This window comes from Diorhabda carinulata, chromosome 4 (assembly GCF_026250575.1).
Source record: "Diorhabda carinulata isolate Delta chromosome 4, icDioCari1.1, whole genome shotgun sequence".
In the NCBI taxonomy this organism is placed as follows: Eukaryota; Metazoa; Arthropoda; class Insecta; order Coleoptera; family Chrysomelidae; genus Diorhabda; species Diorhabda carinulata.
Window position 1 is genome coordinate 27,777,054 of NC_079463.1, and position 24,191 is coordinate 27,801,244.

The 24,191-nt window shown below is 31.5% G+C and overlaps 1 protein-coding gene across 4 annotated transcripts in view; it reads left to right on the forward strand.

Moving 5' to 3' along the window:
- LOC130892643 (nucleolar protein 4-like) overlaps positions 1 to 24,191 on the forward strand; it is a 90,134-nt gene that overhangs the window by 15,863 nt on the left and 50,080 nt on the right. Inside the window, exons 2-4 of one of the 4 annotated variants that reach the window (XM_057798156.1) lie at positions 2,696 to 2,713; positions 19,733 to 19,787; positions 22,878 to 22,949. In XM_057798156.1, the coding sequence (XP_057654139.1) occupies positions 2,696 to 2,713; positions 19,733 to 19,787; positions 22,878 to 22,949 (145 nt within the window). The remainder of the gene's footprint in view (positions 1 to 2,695; positions 2,714 to 19,732; positions 19,788 to 22,877; positions 22,950 to 24,191) is intronic. The other 3 variants (XM_057798158.1, XM_057798157.1, XM_057798159.1) reach the window with 3 other exon arrangements.

Sequence of the window (24,191 nt, forward strand, 5' to 3'; positions counted from 1 at the left end):
TTCGTCTATTTGGAAATTAGCTATTTAGAGTTCTAATTGTACATGTACCGTAGCTCCAACTAACTGCAGCCATATTTTTGCTCTAAGATTTGAAGGACGGAAGGTCAATTCAAGTAAAAATTGAAAAAATAAGTTCTTGTTAGTTGTTTCTTCACAATCCCTTCTTCTTTAAGTATAGTAATCGTTATCGATCGTTAGCTTCTACGGTGGTGGTCATATCGATGATTGTCGCTGCCCGAAATACTCGTAGCTGAGTAATTTCCGGAATCATTGATGAAGATTTCTCAACTACGATGTTGTGAGACGACCCATGCTTCTCCTAATCTTTATTTTGCCTTCCAGGGTTGCAAATAACTTAACCAAAGTATTCCAACTCACGTCTCTTTATAGTATCGATTATTTCTGAAGTTTTATTTATGTGTTTAAGAACCTAGGTGTTTGTAACTCTATCGACCTAATTTATCTTTGAAATATGGCGATAAACCCACATCTCAAGCGCTTACAAACGTTTGAGAAGATTTCCATGACTCCGTATTAGAGCACAGGAAAGACATATGATCGTACAATTTATAAATATTGGAAATTCCTCTGTTTTGAGTATTTAAATTGAATACTTCACTATTTTTTGAACGTTTGTTTCTCAGACCACATTTTAGTTACAAGTTTTCGTACGTGTACCTTCTCAAATTAGTCGTCTTTTACGTGTGACAAGCAACTTAGTTTAAACGGTATGCAGAGAAAATATTGTAAACTAATATAAGACTTCATTAATCTTATTCATTGATATTCCAACAATAAACTGGCCCCTGCTAGACAAAATTTGCCTGTTCTAAATACATAATAGCAGTCTAGGATTATGAGCCATCCATCTAGGCAATGAACGAATTTAACAAACCAATATTACAACCCTTCAAGGGAAATCTATCCTATAATATTCACAACGAACCTTCCTCTCTCCATTACCCAACTGGAACTTCTCTGTGCTCCCAAAACTTAAAATAGTAGATTTAGAAAATATTTTCGTCGATAATTTTTGGTGGGTCCTAAGATCCTTCACCAAGATTTGGAGATTTGAAAATTTGGTACATGGAAACATACATTAAAGAAACCTCAAAAAACATCCCTCGGTCTATTGATGATAATGATTAATTTATCTGTTTAAAGAATCAACTGTTGATTCGACATATTACACAATTAAAAAGAATTCCACGTTCATAATAATTGTAGGAAGCTGTACATTAACGCAAAACAGAAAAGTAAACGTATGCAAATCACGACGATAACATACAAGTCGTCGAATAACTCGTCTAGTTGGCCTTGTCCATGTTCAGAGTCTTGAACTGATCTTTGTCAAAGCAGCAAAACAGTCAGTCGTGCATGAAACATAAATCTTTTCTTTGGCTCCCTTACTTCTCATTCGTTTTTAGAAATAGTCGCTGTAGAAAATGTGGAACGATAGTTATAAAAAATATGATCGAGTAGTAAGAAAATTGCTGCGTCGTAGTTTAAGATGATACCGTATTTTGATTTAAAAAAATCCCTTGAAAGTTTCCATTGTACGATTTAATTTAAATTTTTCTCACCTCAATATTTATAAGTATTATAAGTAATATTATATATATTAGCTGGGAAATTAGTTGCTTTCTCCGTTGAAGAATGGTTCGCAGTTGGAAGTGAGGATGGCGAAAGATAGCGTTTGCTGGGGAATGATTAACTACATGAAATAGCTGCACTCTTTGACGTTGTCTTCACTTCGGGTCTGTACTCAAACGAGAGTTTGTTATACTACTCTGATGAGACGTAATAACGTCGAAACTAGTCAGTGTTTACAGCCCTCTTCTTGCAATTGTGAGCCATTGGGGATGTTTATATCGACAAAATGGTTGTTGATTATTACGCTGTTCAGGGGAGAGCCAGGAAAGTAGTCGTATTCTCCTTCGAAGAACGGCAGTCCGGAAAAGTTTCCGCGGTTAGGAACAAAGGAACTAGGTTCACGGGTTGAACCGCGTTGGAATTTTGAAAATTTTCGACGTTTTGGTTCTCGCTTTCGAGTCATTATCAATAGAAGTGTGAGGATAGAGTGGTTATTTGTTCGTTGATAAGAAGTGATCCGATTCCGCGGTCTCAATTTGCCTACTACACATAACGAATCACCTCTTTTCTTGGTTGATTCCAATGGCTCTATCTGCCTAGTCCTTGGAATTTCACCGAGGTAATGAAAATCTAAAACAAAAAATATAAAATGATTAAAATAAAAAATGAAAATAACATGCCTACCATCCAGACCAGCAGTGATTGTGTTAGTGTCAACAGTGTTCTCGATGGTAGAAATATCCATTCCTCAGCATTAGTGTCTGGACAACATAAAGAAATTTCTATTACTTTTGAATTCTCTATAACTTTCGAATCGTCATAATGAATATGTTCTTTTTTAAAAAGGCAAAAAATTTTGCTCAACTTTTGTCTAGTTACATTTTTTCACTTCTTCAGTATTGCATAATTTCAATATAAATTTCTTTGAATAGAAAAATATATTTTACTTTCTTCAGTACAAATGGGGTTGCTGAAGGAATTTCTTCACATTAAATTTCATTATTGAGTTTTGGAATAATTTAAAGCTCTATAGTTTATTAGTTTTTTTATATATTCCCAGCAAATTCATAAATTTTTTCTAATAATTTATTTTTTATTCCAGGAATGGAATCCTATAAAAGTAAGTTTATTTTTTAGGTGTAACGTTAAAAACCCGCCCTCAAATTTTGATTTACGTTACAGTATGATGATTTTTACAATAATAGAAATTTCACCATAGCTTCTGACTTTAAAATAATTACTCAAAATTGTAGGAGATTATTTGTCAAACATAAAAAATGTGAACGAAGTGATTTATATAAGAAGATTTTTATATTGAACATCCAATCAGCGATAGCAATTCTCGTTGCCAATGAAGAACTATTTCCTAATTATGTTCGCCATATTGGATCCGCTATTTGTTTTCTCGTAAAACCATCGCCAAATTTGTACTTAGCGACCCTAAAAACTTCCAACTACCAATTTTCAATAGGATTGTCCGATTTTTCTAATTTTGGCATTTTCGCCCACTGTGATCAGCCTCTTTAAAAATTCTCATTATCCATAGGATGAAACGACAAATCCTCAGTGTGTTTAAAAAAATATGTCCCCGTCTTTAGATAGAGACCTGGAAAATAATTTGCTCCGCGCATTTAATATAAAGGCCGCTAGTTACACGGTTCGGACCAAACAGTATGGAAAAAAACTTTTTTAAGATAGATACACCAAAAAAATACACTTGGTGCAAATAAATACTGTGATATTTTGATAAAATTATTTCTGATTATTATTAATTAATATGCATTATGTGAATTGAAAAATTTTGTCGCGTGAATTTGACCTCATCAGTAAAACGGATACATTCTAAAGGGATTGAGGGCTTTTATTTACTGTACTTTTTTATAAAAATCCACTAATCGGTTATCTTGATTTTCTCTAGGTTTACCATGGGAAAATTTTATTTAGTGATAGTTATGACTTTAATTTAACAAAATAAGATTTTTTCAACTTTGTTACTCATACCCCTTTACCCTCTAATATAATTATCGAAAGTAGTCATATCTAAAAATTATTTCTCAAAATAGTTTTTGAAAATTCTGAATTAAAAATCATTTTTTTATAATAAACCTTTTCGGTACTAAATTAAAAAATTAATTTCAAAGAAGATGTTGAAGACAACTTAACGCAATTTTCAGCGATAATGGTAAAATATCTACAATTTCACAAAAATTTGTTTTACAAATTCCATTTGTTCATTATCATATTCTTTATCAACTTTTAAATAAACAAATTGTAATTTTAATGACTTCTCAGCACGAAAATCGAATTTCTTTATCTGAAAAGAAAATTTCCATGACCGGTATTAGTTTAAATAATACTTACCTCTTCTTACATAAGTGTAGAGGTGATATTTCTTTTCCATTTAATTCTTTTGCTTTCTGTTTAGCCCGTCTCAAGTTCAGTCTTCTTTTTTCCATTTTATTGGTAATTCTCCATTCCTTTTCCTTCTGGATCTGCCTCTTTCCTTCCTTTTGTTAGTTTTCTATATCACCGTAACAGATTTGTCCTGTTTCATTCTCACTATGTATCCAAACTGTTGTTAGATTTGTTGTACTGCACTCACTACGTTCAATTCGTGTCTAAGTATGTCGTTCCTTATTTTATCGAGTCTTTTCACCCCCGCTATTTGTCTTACTATCTCCATTTCACATGTTGTTATTGCTATATATCCCCATAGATTACACAATTATTTGATAAACAATCTTCACAATTTAATTTTTTTATATTCATACATAATTTTTATTAATATTTTTACAGAGAAATTAAGGCTATATTTATAAAAAAATATTATCCAGGTATGTATTAAAAATGATTTTTCTGACTAAAAGTTTCAGACAAAAAAAATAAGCTTCACAATCAGTTTTCATTTATTATTCATAAATATAAAACAAGTGAATTCCAGTAGCTAGCGAGGTTATTTTTCTAATTTAACCTACCGAAAATTTTTATTGTAAAAAAACTGATTTGAGCGATGATTTTAAAACTTTCGATTCTTATATTTTAATAAGTTTTCTGTCATCAAGTGGTAAAAGAGAGGTCCGTTGACGTGATTTGACTTATTGTACTCAAATGTTAAATACACAGATGTTATTGACCACAAAACATACCCAGTAAGAAATTTAATTTGCATCTAAATTTGGTTCTACCACTTACCAAGCGTGGCGCTAGTGTAATAAAAATGTGTCATTACTGTCAATTGTAAATATAAAGGATCATTTGTTTCAATTTCCCTAAGGCTTTCCTGATTTGTTTCCTAAATGGGAATAAATTTGTAAAATTCAATAGTCAAAATTATCGCTTATGTGAAAATTAATTTCTGGAAAGTGATTTTCCAATAGGAAAAATTTGAAGTATAAAGCTATCCAATCTATTCCTATTTCTCATCTCAAATAATGTAACGAAAGAATTCATTAATTCACAGTTAAGAAATATTCATAGAAAAGGTACAGTAAAATGACTATAAAGGATAAAAGTTTTGCTCTTCCCATATACAAAAGAAGTCTCTACAACACAGGACTGAATGGAAATAAATAACATAGAATACAGTAGATATTCTGTGTTGTAAATTTAAATGAACCGCGAAAATATATTAGTTCTGCCACGTACCATTGAGGGCACTGGCATAGAAAATCCGCCATGTTGTTTCCACTAAATAACAACCAAGTTTGCTTTTCTTCTTAGGGTATGTTTAGTGTTATTAACATTAAACGATTGTTAAGGAAACTTTACTCCTGCTGTCCCCTAGAAAAAAATTACTTTGTAAAAATACATTTAGAGCCATTGAACGACGCTGATGAATCTCAAACAATTAGTACATCAATAAGATATACTTAACTAACACTAAAAGAATAAAGTTATTTCCATGTACCCATATTTTAGTATTCGTTATTGTAGTTATAACTCACTCGATGAATTATAGCTCTTGCCTGGTAATTGTGCTACAAACTTCTGCGTGAGTTGTGACCTTCATTACCGCTCCTTAAATAATATACATTGATCGTAACTTTGATCATATAAAAAATATAATTATTTCATTCGATTGAATGTAATAAGTAGTAAGTTGGAATTTCTGGAGCCGCTGGTGATATTCACACTGAACACACTGTTTTCACCACGACTATACCAACACTGACGTGCGTTTCGATAACCATGCTATCGTCCTCAGATATTGAAGGTAAGGTTTACCTGTATTTTTCAATATTCTCACAAGGATTAATTTATCGGGAATAATTCAGCGGGATATTAGAAATGTTTAATACAATGGTATTATGTTTAACACTCTGTATACTATAAGCAGGAGGAAACAATACTTTATATTAATTCAATAGCAGTAAGTTTGTTTCAACGTCTCATAAAAGTTTACAAGGCCACTCAAATAACGCTGAAACGTAACATTTGTTTCTAAGAATTGAATTTCCGTTTGAAAAAATTTTTATTATACTCGTACTTATCTGGAAACACCTTGTTTTCATCTGTTTCAACAGAGACGTGAAGGTGGTATTTTCAAAACAGCACACAGAAATTTTTTCGGATTTCCCATTTTTTCCGTGCGCTTAATAAACAAACACAATTGAAATTAATTGTAAGAAAATGTTTATTTATAACACCATTATGGAAACAACACCAACATAATTAGTTTGTATTATTACAAAAGTTTAATCCCGTTGCTATTTCATTCTTTAGAATTAAAGATGATGAAGCGGCAGGTTCGCAGATGTTTTGATTTTCCTGATAGAATGTCGCAGAGCTTGTATTTTGCAATTTCTGCTTTTCTTTCTATCTATTTTTCTATGTATCCTTCGCCATCCTCCGTGTATTTTCAGAGTGAGCAAATCAGTGCCGCTTTCCACCAACATGGTTGCCAAAGAACGCCTTATCCCATGTGCGGTGTATACATGCCTCATTGGTATTGGCAAAACTTCTTGGCATATGATTTTTTCCATCTCGTAAAAACAAAACAATAAAGCACCGTCGTCTGAACTCATCATCTCTTCGATATGTGCCAAAGATCGCAAGCAGTAAAATCACTTTTGCCAGTAGATGTTGTTCATTTGGAACGCCCTGGACTTTTTAGTATATTGTGCACAGCCTGACGTTTAAAAAAGCAATAGTTTTTGAATATTTTGTGTTGCTAGTAATATCTTTTATAGCTATACAACTAGTTAACCTTAATAACCGATTCCATAACGTGGAATATTTCATATTCTTGGATTTTTCGACAAAATAAACTAAAAGAATATCATCACTTAGTGTTTCAACTTTTTTGAGATCTTGCTATTCCATAAAAAGTTGATACTCATGTTCATATCTCGGCCTGGATTCAGTCGCTTGCTCTAATATGTTTTTAGGATTTTCTTCCGAGTCATCATTGTTATGGAAATGTTAATCATGTTTGGTGCAAATGCAATGTATTATGATTACTTTGAAAATAAAATTTTCTTAATTCAATTCTTTTTTGCGTAGATTTTCAGATAAATTTAATAAAAAGTATCGTTAATTTCACGTAAAGATTTCCAAACTTCTAATGAAATATATTATCACATTACAGTTTCCAAAATTCTACGAAAGGGACCGGGGACTAGGTTTAGCTAGATCTCATTTTCGACCATAGGTGAATAGTGTTAAAAGTTATTTGGACTTTTTAGATATTAAATAGAAAAGAAAGGAAGAAAAAATAGGACTTAACTAATCCTAAAAGACTATTGAAAATGCTCTAAGGAAGATAAAACGTGACAGGAGTATAAAAGAAAGCATCAAAAGTTTTTGGTTCTCCAAAAAACCCAATAATAGATAAAATTAGTAACAAATATAGAAGTGAAGGTTGTGGACTCTTGTCAGTGTTATCTGCTGCTGAAGAAAAAAGCTTGTAGAAGGGATGATGTATCTAAGATAATTAGGATTTCCAGTTACGAAAAATCAATTTCGATAACCTAATTGATGCTTGAATTGAAAAGAGATAATCCCTTCGAAAATAAAAGGCTCCAATAAGGTTTATAGCCGCGATAAGAACGTCGATAAAGGAATTCTTACAATTTTACTTACTTGCATACTGTTTATATTAATATAAAAAAATATTTACCTCTAAAATTATTTCGAAAATACTGAGAGGATGGGGCCAGGATGGATAGATAGAGTCAGAGAATTTATTTGATTATATTTCCAACGTTTTGTTTCCTAAAATTGCAGCATCTCACATTCCAATAAAAATTTGGTTGTTTGTAGATGGTCACCCCACACATATATATTTGCCCAGATTTTTCCCAATTGAATGACATATCAGTTCTTATTGCATTAATACTTAACAGAACCCACAGATGTACTGGATGTTGATGTTTCTTTTTTTTTTCAAATTGAAAATATTTACCGTACACCGTACTCGAAATATTATTTTCTAGGTTCCTATTAAAATTATTCGAAACTTTATTTACTTTATGCACTTATTGAAATGGCCCATGCTTTCCTATATCGTATAAAACCTAATAAGTAGTGCTGTAGTACTGGACGGAACTTGGTACCTGAATTTTGGTTGCAAACTGTATATTTTTGGCCTCAAAAGACGTGGACAAAATAATAAATTATAACATGATTACTATTTACAAAGTTCAGATCAATGACAAGCCATGTTTCAACAAAAATCATTCACTCGATAGTTTTCAAAATTATGATTGAAGAAACGATGGTTTTAGCTAGTCGGTTATGGGTACAATTAACTCATTAGTGACGTGACCACTAAAGTTGCATGACAATTCAGAATTTTCTAAGGATAAAACACTGTTGAAAGGGTGGAGGTGAAAAATGAACAATACCATGTGAACCATAGTGAAAGAGAGTTGTTTTGGGTAATTCCGTTTTTTGCCAGTTACCTGCTTGATTTCATTATGGAAATACTTTTTATACTTGTAAAAAAATAGAATTACCTATGTCAAAATTTTCATGAACCTATAGTTGCTACTTTTCTTCGGGAAAAACTGGAAAACTTTTTCGCATTTTACCATATCTCAATTGAATTTTATAATGAAAATATATGAATAAAAATTATATTTTTGATATATTGACAATATAACTTGAATAAACTTAACAAAAACGTCCTGTGGGAAAAGGCACATACGTGGATCTTAAGTAAATTGTAAAAAATTACCTCCACTCTATATAAATATCATTATTTCTTATGGGAAATTCAATATGGGCTGATGAAATGACCATAATGTCTTTCCAGTTGTGTTCTTAGGTCCCAAAATCCGCGAAACGATATTCAAAAAAGAATCTCGATGACTCTAGAATCAATTTGATCGACTAATTCATACCCAAACACAGGATTGGAAAATGTTGCAAAAAAGGGGTGGCTCTTTTATTCTGGGCTGCTCCAAGAATGGGTACCGCATAGGCGGTTAGGTTCTAACACAGACTTTTTACAATTCCAGAGGTAATGTATTCTGTAGATTCTTCAGAATTATGGTCATGGCAACACCTAGCTTATACAGGAAGAAATGAGCTTGGTTTGGATTGGTTGAATCATTCAATTGTGGAAATGGAACTAAGTATGAAATGTATGTGAATATAAATTGTTGACCTTTGGAGAAATACTTTGAGAAACATATTAGAAAAATTAATAATTGTATAATAACTATTTTGATTAATAAAAATAATTTTAAAGTAACCAATTCCATTATCCTAATTTAAACCCTGAATTGCTTGGTAGAAATTCAGGAGTAGTTGTATTGGCTGACCATTTCGAAAGAATATCAATCGAATATACATATTGAAAAAAATTATGGGCATTGATGGGATGGTAATTTTAAAATTGAATGGTTAGATTTAGTATATTAAAATTTTGGCGAAGGTGTTTAGGACCCACCAAAAATAATCTAATTGATACATTCTTCTACTATCTTCGTTTCTTATTAACTAACTTTCTGTATCGAATCTTTTTATTTCAATTCCCCGAATTTGATTATGAATTTATCTCAATTCTATTTTAGTTTTTCAAGGTTTCCAAAGATTCTAGTAACCACGATTAAACTTGACACAAACAGGAAATATCAGTAATGTTATACGTGCAAAAAAATTTGATATATTCCAATTTTGATGATGTAATAACATCTGTTAATACATTATTATTTTATACAAGTTTTTGTTTCAAATTCTCGGACACGTCGATTGGAATTTTCACTAGCGTATTTTACATGCGATAATAACGTATACAGGCTGTCTTAAATTAAAGTTATGGCTTCATCGTTCATTATGTTAAATTGTAACATCATCATTTTGATGACTATTTTATTGGGTATACATAATAGTCTTATATTTACTGTTAATGGTTATCAGTTACTTTAAAAATCACATTGGAAGAAGTAACTTCCTGATGCTTGGACAATTGTCACGAAAAAACCAGCAATCTAGATAGTAGCAAAACATATGTTATGAAGTTATGAATAACACTATATAAAAATGAATTCTTAAGCATTCTATTTTTCAAATAGGTCATTTATATAAATTAAATCGTCTTTTACATTGTTACAAAGTGTATTGATTATTCATTATTGGATAGGAATTAGCTTCCTATCCAAACTGTAATATGCAATTACATGAAATTTAATTGTGCTTTCTATACGAGTATAAAAATTATTAGTCTGCTTTGTTCCTTTTTCGTAGTAAACAAAACTTATATAAAACTTAACATATAATATCCAAGATGTTTCTAAATTCATTTGACAAAATTCAGGAAGCGATTGCTCGTATGAAATTTAGATGGGTTTTTTCTGTAACAAATTTTCTTCAGTCCACCCCTTTCCGAGATATCACCCTTAAATGGTGGTGACCATAATTGAATTTTCATTTTTTTTTATAGTATTTCAGTGATGCTAGAAATTTTTGTAATTTTCGTGCGCTCGCAAAGGACTAACTACGGTTATTAATATTCCTGTTATATTATACGAGGGTGAAATTAGAAATCCTTACTTTATATCATATCAAAACTTTTTTCAAGATGAAGTTTCATGAAATAAAATCAAATCCTTGCTTTATTTTTTTATTGTTTTATTTTATTCCCATAACCAATAGCTGCAGAGAGATAATATAAACACCATAATTTAAAATTTTTTTAATAAATTGGTCGGAAAACAACAAAGATGTAAAATTTAATACGATTCATAATAAATGCTGAAAATGTCCACCTCTACCTTGTTTTTAATTACAGTTTTGGAATACTAGGCTGTTGTCACTTCGACAATTCATTTACCATGTTCACTTAATGTTTATGCAAATAGTAGTAGGGTGATATCAAACTCTGTTATTGATAGTGACCAATGGAAGTTTGTAGGTCAGTGTCTTGTGTATTGCAACAATTTTTTCGACGACGATCTCCCTACACTACTTGAAGGCATTGCACTCAATATTGAACTGCTAGCCAACATTTAGATATAACATATCGTATCCATTGGATTGGTCGAGAAGGACCCCAACATTGGCTTCCTTGATCTCCAGAGTTAAATCCTTGTGATTTCTTCCAATGTGTGTAACTTTAATTGTCATTAGTCTATATGACATTCATAGTTGATATCAACGATTTTGAAGAATCGTATTTAAATAGCAGGTGACACCATAATAAATACACTTCGAATCTTTGAATGTGTGGGGCAATCCATGACACCTAGGCTACGTTTATATATCTTATATAGAGGGTTACTGTTTTCTAGTCAATTTATCAAAGGATTTATGAATTATGGTGTTTATTGTGTTTCTCTGCAGCTATTAGTTGTGGGAAAAAACTGAGGATAAAAAATAGTTCTAAATAAATCATTTTAAGTTTCATTATAAATTTAATTTCATAAACATTCATCTTAAAAAAATTTGATATGAAATAAAGTAAGGGCTGCTAATTTCGTGAAATAAAATATAATACAGCGTGCGAAAATAAAACAATGCTTCTTAAATAGAAGTATCATTATAACAGACTGCGAAAAAGTACATTGATTTTTAAATAGGATAATCATTAAAAATTTTTTTTTATGTTTTCATATTTTATTTATATTTGTATATTTTTCAAGTTACTTTAGATAATTTTGTGTTGTGTGTTTTGTCAAAGATTATATAATGTGATTGTAATAATTTCGTACTGTCATTAAGGAATGTGAAACGTCTTCGTCATTTTGCAAAATATTTTTCAAATTTTGATTGATGGATCACTGATTTTTAAGAGAAATAAACACAGAAAGAATCTGATTGCACTCTTCCCGAAATTGCAGAAATTGCGTGCAATGTAACTCAAAACATACATGAAAAAAATATACATGAAGCCGTATGGCAATTTTTAAATGTTTAAATGTTCGTAATTGCATGTTTCTAAAACTTTATCACAAATGTATGTTTATATTTCTGTTTTCAATGAAAGTCTTTTTTAATGTTGTCGTAGATGAAATATTGTATGACACGCACTTCTTAAACTTGTGTCATCAATTAATTTGGGTAAAAAAAATGTGGAAATTATAGTGCTCATTTTAATTATTTATTATGGATACAGTGACCTTCATTTGAAATAAATTGTTAAGAACAAGCATTCATCCATTTTAAGTTATTGTTTTGAGTGTGAAAATGATTTGAAATTTTTAATCAAAATTTTGTTGCGATTCTGCGGATTCACTCACAAACAAATAACAATCAGAATAGAAGAACTGAATTTTAGAATAGATTGTTAGCAAAGCTCAAAACTTTTCAAGAAATGTGAAAATCCACGAGAGTACCTATCTCAGGGAAATAATAGAAATCGAATAAGAAGAATCGCAAAAGAACTTTAGAAGAGGAAAATACACAAGAACAGGTATATACATTGGGACAAATAATAGAGAACAAATTAAAAAATCTACATCGGTTATATAGACATTCAAAATGGATTTGACAGCGTCAGAAGCTATATAACAAAGAGGAGTTGGAGTGAAAAAAGAAGACAGAGGGAGTACTGATTATGATACTATTCATAATAATAATGATGAATGATGTATTGAAAGGAATGAAAAAAAAAAAGAAAAACAGAAACACCAAAATAAACGTTTTGTTTTTGACCAGTTCTTGTACATGATACTGAAAGTTCGAACTTATTCAAAAGCAAGCAGATGTGTCTTACAATGGAGAACAATAGACCGTCGAAAATGATTTGGCGAGCTAAAGAAATGAAAAAGAGAAAACGAAGACACCCAAAGAAATCTTGGAAAAAGAAGACACACACATCCGACACCCACAGTGGGAATACAGGATTTTATGATCATGATATATTTATGATGACTTTTCAACGACCCTAAATATATTCATAGTTTATTTTTTGTAGACAATTTATAGTATTGTATCGAAATTTATGACGAAAATTTTGCCGATTTGGTGATAAAGATTTATTATTATGGGGTTGAGGTAATGAAGTATAGGTTTTCTTTTTAATATATTTTCCGAATATAAATCTGGGAAAGAATTTCCTGTAACAAAGCTCTAATCGATATAAATTATCACTTTAAGCTGATAGGATATGAGACATGAAGAATTATTGAGGAATTATTCTTCAAATTATAGCTGTAAAAAGTGGAATCATGATTTAACTGCTATAATATTTATCGCAAGCATTGGAAAAATTTCATAGTTTTCATCAATCTCCAATAAAACAACCAATATTTCATTAATAACTGAAATGTTAAAATAAGTGAAGTTATAAGTTCATTCCTGTTGAAAGCTCTTTATCACTTTGTATGTGTTGTAGCTGGAAGAAAATATCTAAATGACCAACTTATATGGCTGCTTCTTGCGCGTTTCCATATCATCGAGCTTTCTTAAGACGGAATTTCTTGACATCTTCTTTCACATCTAAGGTATAATCTATTTTGGTTACGTAATTTCACTAATCTGTAACTTTATTAACATTTTTCATTAATTTTCAGAATGAAACTGTTCGAAAGATACTATATAAAAGTTTTGTATGGTTTGTAAGATATTTTTCATTAAATGTAGTTGATTTCACGTGGGTATTTCTTCATCATCAAATTTTCCAAATAAGAGATCTCTCGTATCATCATATTAGTTTATAGTTCCATCTTCAATTATTCTCATCATCTGTATGTTAATTTCTTTTAAAAGCTCTCTATTACTTTGTATGTGTTGTAGCTGGAAGAAAATTTCTAAATTATCAGTAACTATGGATGCTTCTTGCGCGTTTCCATATCATCGAGCTTTCTTAAGACGGAATTCTTGACATCTTTTACGTCTAAGGTATATTCTATTTTGATTACGTAATTTCACTAATCTGTAACTTGATTTTACATGGGTATTTCTTCATCAGCGAATCTTCCAAAGATCTCTCGTCTCATCATATTCGTTTATAGTTCCATATTCAATTATTTTCGTCTTCTATATATTTCCTTTATTTTCATATTCCATATTTTCTAATATTCTCACGAATTATGCTGCTGCAAGAAAAATTACTATAAAAATTTTCACTAAATTTTCAAACTAAATTAAAAATCTTAACGTAAAAAAATTGGACAAAAAACAAACTAAGATATTAATAAACACTATTCTTCCATTTTATTATCGGATTATCTTTCGTTCATTCTCAATGTTACTCAAGCCCAGAAGTTATTAGTTTGATCTCGACATTTATATATCAATTCATTTTTTTGATATAGCGGCCATAACTCAAAATCCACTTTCACGAAAAAAAAAAATAATTTTGTATTTACATTGTCTTGCTAATGCCAACAATACATCAATTCCATTCAATATAATTCTGCATGAGTCATTTCATACGCTGTCACTGAGAGGAGCACGTTATTGATTTGGGAAGGAGAGCGGTGACCAGCCAAAAGGGATACGATACGGCATTACGCGCGCACACATTTCCCATAATGTCCCTGTTTGCCCAGGACTGATCACTACGGGCTATTACCAATCCCTTTCAGCCCCTCACCTTTACCTATAATCCGTTTTACCTCTAGCTCCCTGGTAAACAATATATAATAAAGTGTACTCAGAAAAATTCGAGATTTTATGGTATTTACATAGGCCGTCTGTAATGTAATGACAATGTTTTGAAGGGGCAAGTAAATACGTACTTATATATTATATTGAACCAGTCAAGGATACAGTTGAACTAAAACTGAAAAAATATTATTAGTCAATACAGGATGACGAAAATAATTTGAATACATAATATTTGGAACGAAAATGTTAAATGTTGATTTCTTAAACGGCAATCAAACTTGACGCCAGAACCACTTCATAATGTCTTAAACGAAGCTTTTCATGAAAATATGTGGCTACACACAATAGTTCAAGCGTTTTCATCATCTAGCCAATCAAAATTTTTTTTTTCAGTACTATTCACGTTCTTAGCATGTCTTAACCAACTACCTCAGCGCTGCTAGTAGTTAATAATAATTTGTTCATTATCTTTGTTCAATTTTGAAATTAGTACTTAAGAAAAATCTAGACAATTGTATTTAACGTCTATAGTGTACTAATTTAGTTATTCAAACATCAGAATTTTACTTAATTATAGTTAATATAAATTCGCGCTTGATTTGATTATTGACATCTTGCTAACAGCGTTAGGAATGAAAAATCATTCTCGGTTTAAGGTTATGTTAGGTTAGATAAATACTCTGTGTAAACAACAGAAAAAAAAAATTATGGCATGGCATATGTATCGTTGGTTCTGATCTTTTTTCGGATTAGATTTAGATTAGAAGTGGAAGATTCTGACTATAGTGGCCAAATCAGGACCTGTTACTACGGGACTTGAAGTAGGAATTGAAGTTAGTGTTTCAACTGATGATGTAACCGGCAAAGTTGATGTTCTTTGCACCGTTTTTAACAGCAAGGCTGTCTTCAACATAGCCCTCCGCTTCCGCTGCTGATTTCCAGCCTCCATGTTTATTTAGTTAAAGAGTACTTCCATCACCAGCAGCTAAAATAGTATCAGAGGAATTTGCTAATTTTAAAAAACCATCATGCTTACTAGGCATGTGTGCATTTGTGTTATGGCCAGTATTTTGCCTTATTGACTTTCTGTTTCGAGTACAAACAAACAGCTTAGGTAAATTTATATTTGATTCAATTGTTAAGTATATTTTAATTTTTTGTATACTTAATCACAAATTTCAGCGATGAGCTATTATCGCTCGTTCTAATATTGAAAAATGAAAATGAGAGAAGTTACTTACTCTAAAAACAATAAAACATTCATCAGGCGCTTGTGTTAAAAATTTAAGAAAACAGATGACTTTTGAAGCTTATAATTGTCATTTTCTCTTTTAAGATAACTTACTAGCTTCAAAAATTTGGATGTTGATGTTGTCTCTCAGCAAAAGCGTCGCCTTTAACATCGAATAATGAGACCACAGACTAGAAGCTTATTTTAATATTCTTGAAAATAAACTAGGAACACATTTTCGGTAATAATAGTTCTCCAGTAGTTTATGCTGCTTACTTAATAATTTTATAAGGAGTACAAGTTAATTCACTATCAGTTAATTTAACCTATTTTTATGATTTAATTACGCAAAATCACAATGAAAACGCCAAGCAAAAAATTTTCTATTCAAATTTCAGTTTTATTTCTAGCCTAATAGAGTAAATAAGCGTTCAGTGCTACTTTATAACGAAGATTTTTAATTTTTGCCTTAAATTTGCTAGTAGAGATTGTATAAACACCAAGAATGCACTCGGGTCAGAACCCCTCGAGAAATAATCTTGGTGCTTGGACAATAATAAGTCTCCAACATCTTGCCTTATCATACTATTGGTTGCTCCAAAAATGAGCATTATGTTTGATTGTCGTTTTACAGAATTGCACTCTACGCAAATTACTGATTTAGAAAATCATGGATCGATTATATTGTCCCGCATACCAAATATTTTTCTTCTTTATATCTTCTCGATCATGAGATTATTGGAGTTCCAGTTTTCATTCTTCTTATAACCATTTTTTCCGATGCTTTGCCACTCCATACATTTGCCATATTGTTTTCCTTTTCTTTCTCCTTTTCCTGCTACGTGCTCTAGCCAAGTTTTTCTGGGTTACTCTTTCCTTATTATCTCATGTATTCTTGATTCTTTTACTGTCTTATTCGATCTTTGTGGTGCTCTTTTCCTTATGTCTCCGTACCATCTTAAGCATCTTTTTACTAGTTTTTTTCATATTGGTTCCTGTTTGACCTTTTTTTATAATTAATATATTTATTATGCTGTCCATCTTCGTGATCCCCTTTATTTTTCTTAGTTGTTTCATCTCTGCTGCTAGTATTCTACTCCTTGTCTTTTTGTTTATTACTCAGGGGGACCTTGACAACAATATCTTACAATTGTAGTTATTGAAAATAATTTATTAATCAATATCCAATTATTGATTGTATGAAAACTAGAAGAATTACAAAAAAAGATAACTATCCTGAGGCGAACTTGAGATTTAAATTAGTTAAACACGCGCTTAACTTTTACTGTTCATTGATCTAATCCAAATAGAAACAATAATTGGTATTATTGAATGGAGTCTTTCGAAAGTTGATCGAGTTGTTACTACTTTTAAAGTCCCGTTAAAATTTATTGTTATTGTAATGCCATCTATAAAAATTACCTAGTAAGTTTACAACTGCCAATATTCAGTTACAAATTTGAATTTATAATGTCTCCAGGAAACGGAAATTGGGAAACTTTTGAATTGCACTGTTTTGATATGAAGTCTCCGGCTAAGAAGCTAAAATAGTTCGGTATTTTTCAAAAACAAAGTTTTGATATATGGCAATACCGATGTCATCTTGGTCAAAAAATGGAATTGAATACCGAACATATTGGTGCGATGGTTTTCTATGACGATTAAACCAACAACAGTATGCCGATCAACTCGCTTCGACTTTTGGTGATGAGGCACCATCTCGAGCTACTGTGATTCGTTGGTTTTCCGAAACCAATTGTTATCGCACTTCGCTACGGAATGAATTTCGTGAATGTCATCCAAAATCGGCTGTTGTAACAGAAAACATCTATGCTGTGCGTAAATTGTTATTGCAATATCATATGACAAGTCATTTTAAATGAGCATGAAAAACTTATTTCAAAGTAGGTGACGCGTTGTCTGACAATGGAATATAATCAACAACAAATTAGATTAGATTAGATTACAACTCTTCACGCAAAAGAAAAAGGATTGCGTTGATATGTAATCATGAATTGAATTACTACACATCTAACTCAAAACGGCAATGAACTAGACCTAGTAAAAGCCGTATGAGGCAAAAAAAACGCAACAATCTACTAGCATGGCTAAGGAATACCCACAGCACACACAGTAGAATTGTTGGGTAATCTCAAGGATTTTAAATAAACTGGTATTTACCAAATTATTGTTATTACTGTTATTATTGTGACAAGAGTAATTATGGGCAAACTAAGAGGTCTGTTAATATCCGGCTGATACAGCAGTTAGCTCATACAATACATGGATAGATAGAAAAATTGAGCATTGCCGAGCACACTGTAATGTAAAATTGGAGTTGATTTTTTAGGTTGTTAAATTTAATAATAGTTTAAATATGGTCAAAAAAAGCCTATTCCTTACAGTCAATTAGTTAGGTTCGCCGTTCGCCTCAAAGAGTACCTATGTGAGTTTTGGTGTAGTCATAACGTAAACAGTATTCAGAATGAATATCAGAAAGGTTTCAGAAATTACAACTTAAATGTTTTGAGTTTGAGAAGTATTTCAAGTGTTCAACCACGAATATTGCGGAGTCACTTACCAACAAACATAAAAGTGGAGTAGAGAAAAGAATTTAATAATAAAATCATCTTTATAAAAGCCATTGTAAAATTCAATTAAATCGACTTAAATTTCTTTCGCACTTAACCATATTCTCCAGATCTGACTCCCAGCTTCTTTTAAACCTAAAAATGTTTCAAGAATAAAATATCATAAAAAGAAAAAGTTGCAGCTGAAGCAGAAGCTTATTTTATTATTTGTATAACATTTCAATAAAACGCCGGAAAATTGTTGAAAGTTATTATCCCTATTAATGAATCCAAAACTGGATGTATAAATTTTTTCACTACATCGGAGACTTACTTAATGTAAGATAAGGTTTTTTGTCAAGTATATTGTTAATTTTATAAAACATAAGTTTACGGTCGATACAATCTATTAACGATTGTGATTTATATGGTATCTTAATACTTAGTGACTTCTTTTGTAATTCAACTCATAAAAAAACTGTTTGAAAACTATGAAAAATATGTAATATATTTGCAGATAAAAAAATCTCACAAGAAATTGCGTAAAACAATTTCGTTAAAAAACGAATCAGCTAAAACTGATTGTGTATGCGTATCTTTCGAATCACTGTTTATAAGACGTAGATGTTTTTTGAAACACGAAGAAAACGACCTGTTGATACTAAAAGATAACTACGTCACTTGGAAGTTTACTTTTTATAGCAGAACAAATTTTCACAATCGCAAATCGCATGGTTAGAAGGGGTCAATGACATACCGGCCGGCACTGCAACCAGGATCATATTTCGAATTACACTGGCATGGCACTATCGGCAACTACTTGAGCAATCATTTTGTTAGGAACAGTGGCGGAGCGCAATTGTCAACCGAAAAGGCGACAATACGACAAAACGTACTGATATACCATTCAAAATTGGCTGTTCTACGTTGCTCTATTGGAACGGCTGTCACATGTCCAGTTATTATGAAAAACTTGCTTACAGTAATCTGAACTACTGGTACAACGAGTTTTATCACAGTGGAGGTCGTCCAAAGAGTGAAGATGAATGTTTCAAGTAACTGTGAACAACCCAAAGAGTACTCTCACGATAACACGTTCTGAGTACGTTCACCATTAAAGATGTCAAACTCATTTGCTAATGTCAGATTTGATATATTCACATCAGTGTTGCCATATATTAAAACTTAAGTAACAACCCTCGTATTGTAATACTTTAAAAAAAATAACAATGTATAATTCGCCCTTAGTTCATAATATGCATTTGACTCCTGGTGTCAAATTGAAGAAGAATCGTTAAAAATATATACTATGGAGTAAGCTCAAATATCTTATTTGTTTCAGGAAAATCTACCTACCCCGGAGTCGTCTGAAGGAAACGATGAAGATCATTATGGTGGTAAGAATTCGATGTTCAATAAAACAAGTTTGTTCATTATGGGCTGCATTTAATATTCTATTTCTTTCTAACAAACTAAACACACATATCTAAATAGCAAAATTACCGATTAAAAAAAATGAGCGGGGTTGGTTTTACAACGGCACTAGATTTTTATTATAGAGACAAACATTTTTTTTTTGTTCAAATTAAGTAAGGTTATAATTTTTTCGTTTATTTTAAATGGACAGATTTCTCATTATAAGATTATTGGAATAAGTTATTGTTTTTTAAGAAAGCTGGAAGGTTTTCTGATTAATGTAATCTGATCATCAATTACTATCAATATCTTGAAACCAAGGGTCTTAAATTCCTTAATTCATTCTAAAATAACATTAAAACTAATGTAAAATTTTGCAATTGATCTACTTTTACATTAAGCACAGGCTTCGTCTTCTTCAGTCTTCTATCTAGGTTGGTATTTTCGAGGAGCAAGTTCATGATTCTTGACAAATTAAATGGCCTGCCATTTGATAGTATCTATGACGGTCACTATTATGAAAGTACCAAGCTGCATCAACTATACTATGTTAAGAGAATAGTTTGAATTATTCTAATCGGAGTCGTGATCTTAAAAGGTTGTAAGCTGGTTGACGTGAAATTGACTGCTGCCAAGCTACATCAGTCCTAAGGACTGAAAGCGATTTCATTGCCCATTTCTATCGACAAACCGGCATTAATGTTTCACTTCACTGCCGATTTAAAAAAAAACTTTTCATTTTAAGGAGATTTCTCAATTATGTACCTTTTCAAAAGCTTCACATAGTTTTCTTGTATATTGAATCATAAGCCTGTTTGAAATAAATGGAAAGGAGATGTTCTCCAAGTCTAAAAATTTGGCCAATCTGTTATTTCATTACCCTTTATTCCAGTGCGAACCAGAACCCATTGAAGCGTAACTGCCTTTATCATTACAACTTCATTATTCTCTAGACAAATTTCTACACTACCGAACTAACTTGCAGTATCTTTGAAATCTAAAAAGAAACTTCATTATCTTTCCTTTTCGGTACTAGCAACGGTCGACCAAGAACTTTCTGGTAATTTCCTAGCCTTCCTCAACAATTTTTCTATAGCCATTAGGTGTATCCTAAACCTGTAGCTTAGTGAATTCGCTCATCAAACAAATGGCTGACGATAAGTGAGAATACAGACTCATCTATAACCGCCCTTTCACCTTCTCTCTGCCACCCAGCACCGCTCTTTATCAGGAAGTCATTCCATTTTTATTTCATTTTATTTGTTAATTTAATACTCCTAAGTCGATCCGAGATATATAGCGTATGCACGTGTTTAGCGAACTTTACCCTAGAAAAAATATTCCAATCCAAAAAATATCACCACAAGCTGAGCCCTCAGAGGAAAATTTCTCCTATAATACGGTCATCACTAAAACAAAACCATATCCCACATAAAATTTCCTTTATACACCCAGAATAAAACCACAACTTTACAGTATGATCCACAAAACATACCCAATAAGAAGGTCAACTGGCACATAAATTTTGGCAACACAAATTTAGCTCTGCCACTTACCAATCGTAGTGTTAATTGTCAAGATAAATAAACATTTTTTTTTTCAATTTTCCAAACGCTTTCACAAATTTCAACAGAGAAAATTTTAAGTATTAAGCTACCCCATGTATTTCTTATTCTCATCTGCCTTCATTGTCTTCTTCTAATTATGAAGATCACAGTTATGTCAAAATTCATGTATAGAAAACCAAGAACATGCTGTAAATATAGGTATAGTTGACACTGATATGATCGTCGAAGAGCATCAAGTTGAAGTCCGAGTGTTTATGCCTCAACACCTGGCAAATTATCTATAGAAGAGCTATTGGAGTTTTCAAGTGAAGGAAATTAGAAGTGTTGACAAACAAAAATTGGGTTTTTCGACTGTAGCTGGAACTAGTAAGAACAATTTAACACTTAGGAAAATGGTAATGTATATAGTTCATCGGATCAATAGCCAAAATATCAAAATTGAAAAACAGTTTGAAGAATAACAAAGAGCAGTTAAAGACATTGAAGAAGATGTGAGAAATCGAAAGAATTCATTGATTCACAGTTAAGAATTAGTCGTAGACATGGTACAGCAAAACGATGCATTATACAGGATAAACTTTTGCACTTTCTATGTACAAATACAACTTATCGGTAACTTATCTTCTTCGGCTCACTTGTATTCATAACAATATTTTTTTTGTTTTGAATCCCAAAATGATAACAATGATAGTACTACATTATTGTAATAATACTTTGTTAGAAAAATCTATATTTTGTCATTTTAAAAGTGATATTGTAATTATTTCCACTAATTTCCTTGGTTTAGTTGAAAATTTATGTAAATATTATTTTGTAAATAAACGTATCCCAGTTCTAAGATTTTTATAATCGTGAATTCAGGAAACTGCGGCATTAGAACTGGGTGGAGATGCATAACCTATAATACAGTTTATATTTTGTGCTGTAAATTTAAATAAACAGCGAAAATAGAATAGTTCTACCACGTAGTATCGGGGGCACTGGCATCGAAAATCCGCTATGCTGTTTCCACTGAAAAACAACTAAGTTTGCATTCCTTCTTAGGGTATGTTGTGTGGTACGATCTATTCAACTCTACTCTCAACCCCAATATACAATTAATCTAATATATGAAATATCAACTTGAAAGTGTTAATATAAAGTAATGACATTCATTGTTATTATTGATTTTGAGTATGCAGGATTCTGCAGATTGGCTCTTATAAACTAGCATTTTCACATTATTTCTAGCTTTACCATTCTCATTAAACTATTTGTCCATCATATTAAATATTTAAAAACAATAACCTGTAGTTCTAGACTATTCAATACTATTTTCTGTCATGAAATCACAAACTGATAAGAAGAAATTTCAAATTACCTGTAAATTGATTATTTTTTTATGAGTTACCACAATTGAAAAATCTCAATTTCCATGTTAAAACATACTATACATAATAATTACTAAAAAAAACTTACCGATGTAAATCAACCCCGCTAATCGTGATATAATTGGCTGTGCAGGAGCTGGGGCTATGAAAGACAGCGACAAGCTCAAGTTGATGCTATTGGCGTGGAACTACCATAATAATCAAGGTAACACACATATCAAACACATAGTACTTACTATACACGATTATAACACCATTTTTGTAATTATATCCAACATATATTTAACACGTAAAGTTCAAAGACTACGGCTTCTTTTATTATAAGTTCTAGAACATGTATACAACCGAATATTAATGAATATAACATTTTGAAAAATTCTTCTTCTCTAAAGAACAAATTTGCAGGTTGCCTGAAAAATGAGTAGGTTACTTTTTATGCAAAATATTTGTCTCACATCTTTGTGTTCAAAATTTGCTTCTGTGATGATAAAATATAGTCGGAGAATGTTTCTATGTAGCTTTACGACTAGTTTTTTACGAAATATATTTTACTAGATTACCAGTATACCACCTGGTATAAATATGTTTAAAGGAATAAATAAAATTGGCTTTATTATAAGAGATTATGTGTATCCACCCTATAAATTTGAACTTGCTACTTGTATAGAAAGATATAGTTCAAAAGACATATAAAGAAGGACGTCTTTTTGCTTATATATACTCGCTGTTACTTTTCTATTTTTTTATCGTTAGCTGTCTTATTTCTAGCATGACTTATATTGTGTATTTAATATTAAGAATGTGTCCTAGTTGCCCAGGTTATATTTTTATAGTCCTTTTGCTCGACCTAGCCTCTGGTCGTCGTTGGTTTCATATATTTAACGGATTGTCTTATGTTTGAGTGGCTCTAAGCCTTGCCAAGTCATCGATAATTTCATAGCCCATTAATTCCTTGTGTGCAAATATCTAGAGCAGCTTTACCGCACTCTCGCCAACCCATTTAATGAATGCATTTCCAAATTTGCTTTGAATCGATGATCATACTCTGCAGAACCATTAGTACTGCTACACGATCCATGCAGGTGTTAATTCCATTCCTGCACAATTCGTAACTCATAAATTAGCTGGATATATAAGGGCTGGGCTGTTCAATTATAAACAGGAACTTTGCTATGAAAATTTTATTAAGTTATACAGCTGGAAGTTCTCACAGTTGTTCTAGATAGTCCGGGTCACGCTCTACATACTTTTGTCAACTTTCCGGATGCTTTCAAATGCCTTTTTCGTGAAAACCTGCCCACTTGTCTCGTAACCATTCGCGCACGAATGATTCTACCTATGCATTGCTTTTGAATCGCAGCCCATCAAGTGCCTCTTTGAATGAACTGATTGTTGACAAATTGGGACTATAAGGAGGATGTTCCAGTATTTCCCAACCCGATTCGTT